We start from the raw sequence: 2,599 nt of genomic DNA, 5'->3' as shown, positions 1-2,599 counted from the left end.
AAATAAAGTTACTACATAAATAAATATAAATATTTAAATGTTAGGTATATAAATAGTTTTTTATTTAAATCCCTTTAGCATTTACATTTCATTTATTTGATCCAATATTCAGAGCTAATTTTTTTTCTTTATATAGCGGCATCTCTCCCTTCATCAAAACTGTGCAAGAGAAATCTCTCTCTCTCTCTCTCTCTCTCTCTCTCTCTCTCTCTCTCTCTCTCTCTCTCATCAAGGCCATGGGCTCTCTCATGGTAGAGAATATCCCAAAGAAAAGCTTCATGCCTTCAATATCACCAAAAGACCATAACCTCCCTATCTCCCAAACCACCAACAAACTAGACACCAATCTCTTCGGCCTCAGGCGCAGAATATCTTCCTTTTCCTCCTCAGCTGCTTCCACATGGGGAACTCTCTGCCGCTGCCAGTCTGCGCCGGCATTCATCGGCAAGGATGCCAACGGCCCATTGCAGCGCTGGTGGATATGGGGCTTGGCTTGGCTCCTTGCAATAAAGCCAGGCTTAACGAAAGACTTGGAGATGAATGAGGAGGCACTGATGCTTAGCTTTAAGAGGAAAGGGAGCCTTCGCCATATCTTTTTCAAGATAGGTTCGAATGTGAGGAGGATTGCTCGATCAGAAACTTTGCCAACGACATATAGATGAATTTTGAGGAGTAGAGGGAAGGGATATCAGGGAGGGTAGAACGTGGGGAATGAGTTTTTAATATTTTTATTTGTTTGGTTTTGTTTTGTTTTGTGAGATGGGTTTTGACAAAATTTATAATAATAATTAGAGCTATTGGTAATTTATAGACTTGCTTTTCTTAAGAGTGGGGCATTTGAAGCTGTAAGACACCGGATGTCTTATAAATCAAGGCTGGGATATTTGATTTTATTTTTTATTTTGGCGATGATACATATTGATCTTATTATTTATTTAATTTTCGGCTGTTTGGCTACCACTAGGATTTAGCTACTTACGATTTAGTAAATCATGTAAATCCCGAGTCTCTTAAATCCTAAAACATGTGTTGACCTCTACAATCAACTCAAGAATCTTAAATTTGATAAAGAGAATTCAGCTTGAATATGGATTGTATTGGGTTTTATTATGCACTGGTGGAGGAGGCAATCGAATGAGGAACATCAAGCTTCTATTAATGGAGCTGATTTGTACAGAAACATATATCTCCTATCTATAGTGGGGCATGACGGTATGAGAAAGACAACTCTCCTACAACATGTTCATAAAGATGAAATGACAAAGGAATTTGATCTTAAAATGTGAGTTTGTGTTTCCAACAACTTTGATGTGAAAAAAGTCATTGCAAATATGTTGGAATCTCTTAAGAAGGAGAAGCCTTGTTTGGAGACACTTGAGACACTTCAAGATAGTCTTCGACTGAGATAATGTCTAAAAATTCTTACTTGTGCTGAATGACATTTCGGAGGATGATGAGATGCAAGATAAAAATAAATGAGAAAATGCGCTCGCCCCTCTGTCTTTTAAAAGTTTGTAAAATAAAATTTTGGTAACAACTCGAATGGACTTGGTTGTACTAATGTTTGCAAAGGTAATAAAAAAGGAAGAGGAAATAGTTAAATGAACAAGCTTAGAGAAAGATGAGTGATTGCAGATCCTCAACTCTCATGCATTTTGCTGGTGTAGAGAACCCTACATGATGATCATAAATTTTTTTTAAGAGTCATTATTGGAGAGATAGTTATAAAAAAAAAAAAAAAAGAGAAGGCTCTTAAAATCTCCATTGGCAGCTAAAGTCATTGGTGGTGTTCCGAAGGACAAACTGGATGAAAGGCATCGGAAGACAGCTCTAGAAAGCAATTTATTTGAGTCAAAATTCTATCAATTCCATTTTAAGACTAAGCTATAAAGTTCTGCCAAGATCCTTGAAGCATTCTTTGTTACTTGGTGTTTATAATATATGATAAAGGAGGTTTGCGTAGTCACAATGATTTCTTACCAAAGGAATTAAATTATCTTTTTAGTACACGTTACTTGAAATTGCCTTGGAATGTCATTGATGGGATGCATGGGATCGGCGAGAGTGTTGTCGACGACCTTCAACTACCAAAATGCTCAAGGAATCTAAGTATAAAGAAATACATAGGCACAAGGTCTACAGTATGGATGAATGATGTCAATACCATGTTCAATTATGGATGCTAAATTAACATAACATTTGGAATAAGAAATTTTCCCATCTTTTGGGCGACTTCCTTTTCTCAAGTCATCGAAATTTGAATAAGATGTTGAAAGCAAAATGGATTGAGAGTAAATTAAATGGAAGGATGTATGCTAAAGGTTTCACACATTTGTAATTTAAAAGTGTTAGAGGAATGGCTTCAGGCAAGAACAGCTGCTGAAGATGGGCATTTGTTCCCTTGCTTAATTAAACTAGAGTTACTTAAATACCCAAAACGGAAAGAATTGCCCATTCTGCTTCCTAAGCTCAAACCGAGGAAATAGCAAGGCTAACGTCACTGAGTTACTTGAAAATCACAAATTACCCAACCTGATCTCTCTTCGCAGATATTGAGAAATGCATATTAGTAATAATTACCATGGATTAATCATGGCAA

The 2,599-nt window shown here is 36.5% G+C and overlaps 1 protein-coding gene across 1 annotated transcript; it reads left to right on the top strand.

Moving 5' to 3' along the window:
- Positions 1–236: 236 nt before the first annotated feature.
- On the top strand, positions 237–662 carry LOC110103742. Its single transcript, XM_020832558.1, has one exon. The coding sequence runs from the start codon at positions 237–239 to the stop codon at positions 660–662; it is 426 nt and encodes a 141-aa protein (XP_020688217.1).
- Positions 663–2,599: the final 1,937 nt, after the last annotated feature.

Source organism: Dendrobium catenatum, unplaced genomic scaffold, assembly GCF_001605985.2.
Source record: "Dendrobium catenatum unplaced genomic scaffold, ASM160598v2 original_scaffold_171370, whole genome shotgun sequence".
Lineage (NCBI taxonomy): Eukaryota > Viridiplantae > Streptophyta > Magnoliopsida > Asparagales > Orchidaceae > Dendrobium > Dendrobium catenatum.
This window is presented reverse-complemented; position numbering and strand designations above follow the sequence as displayed.

What these genes read in the sequence shown, in the direction of transcription:
- LOC110103742 (XM_020832558.1), top strand. Translation starts at nt 237, where the DNA reads ATGGGCTCTCTCATGGTAGAGAATATCCCAAAGAAAAGCTTCATGCCT.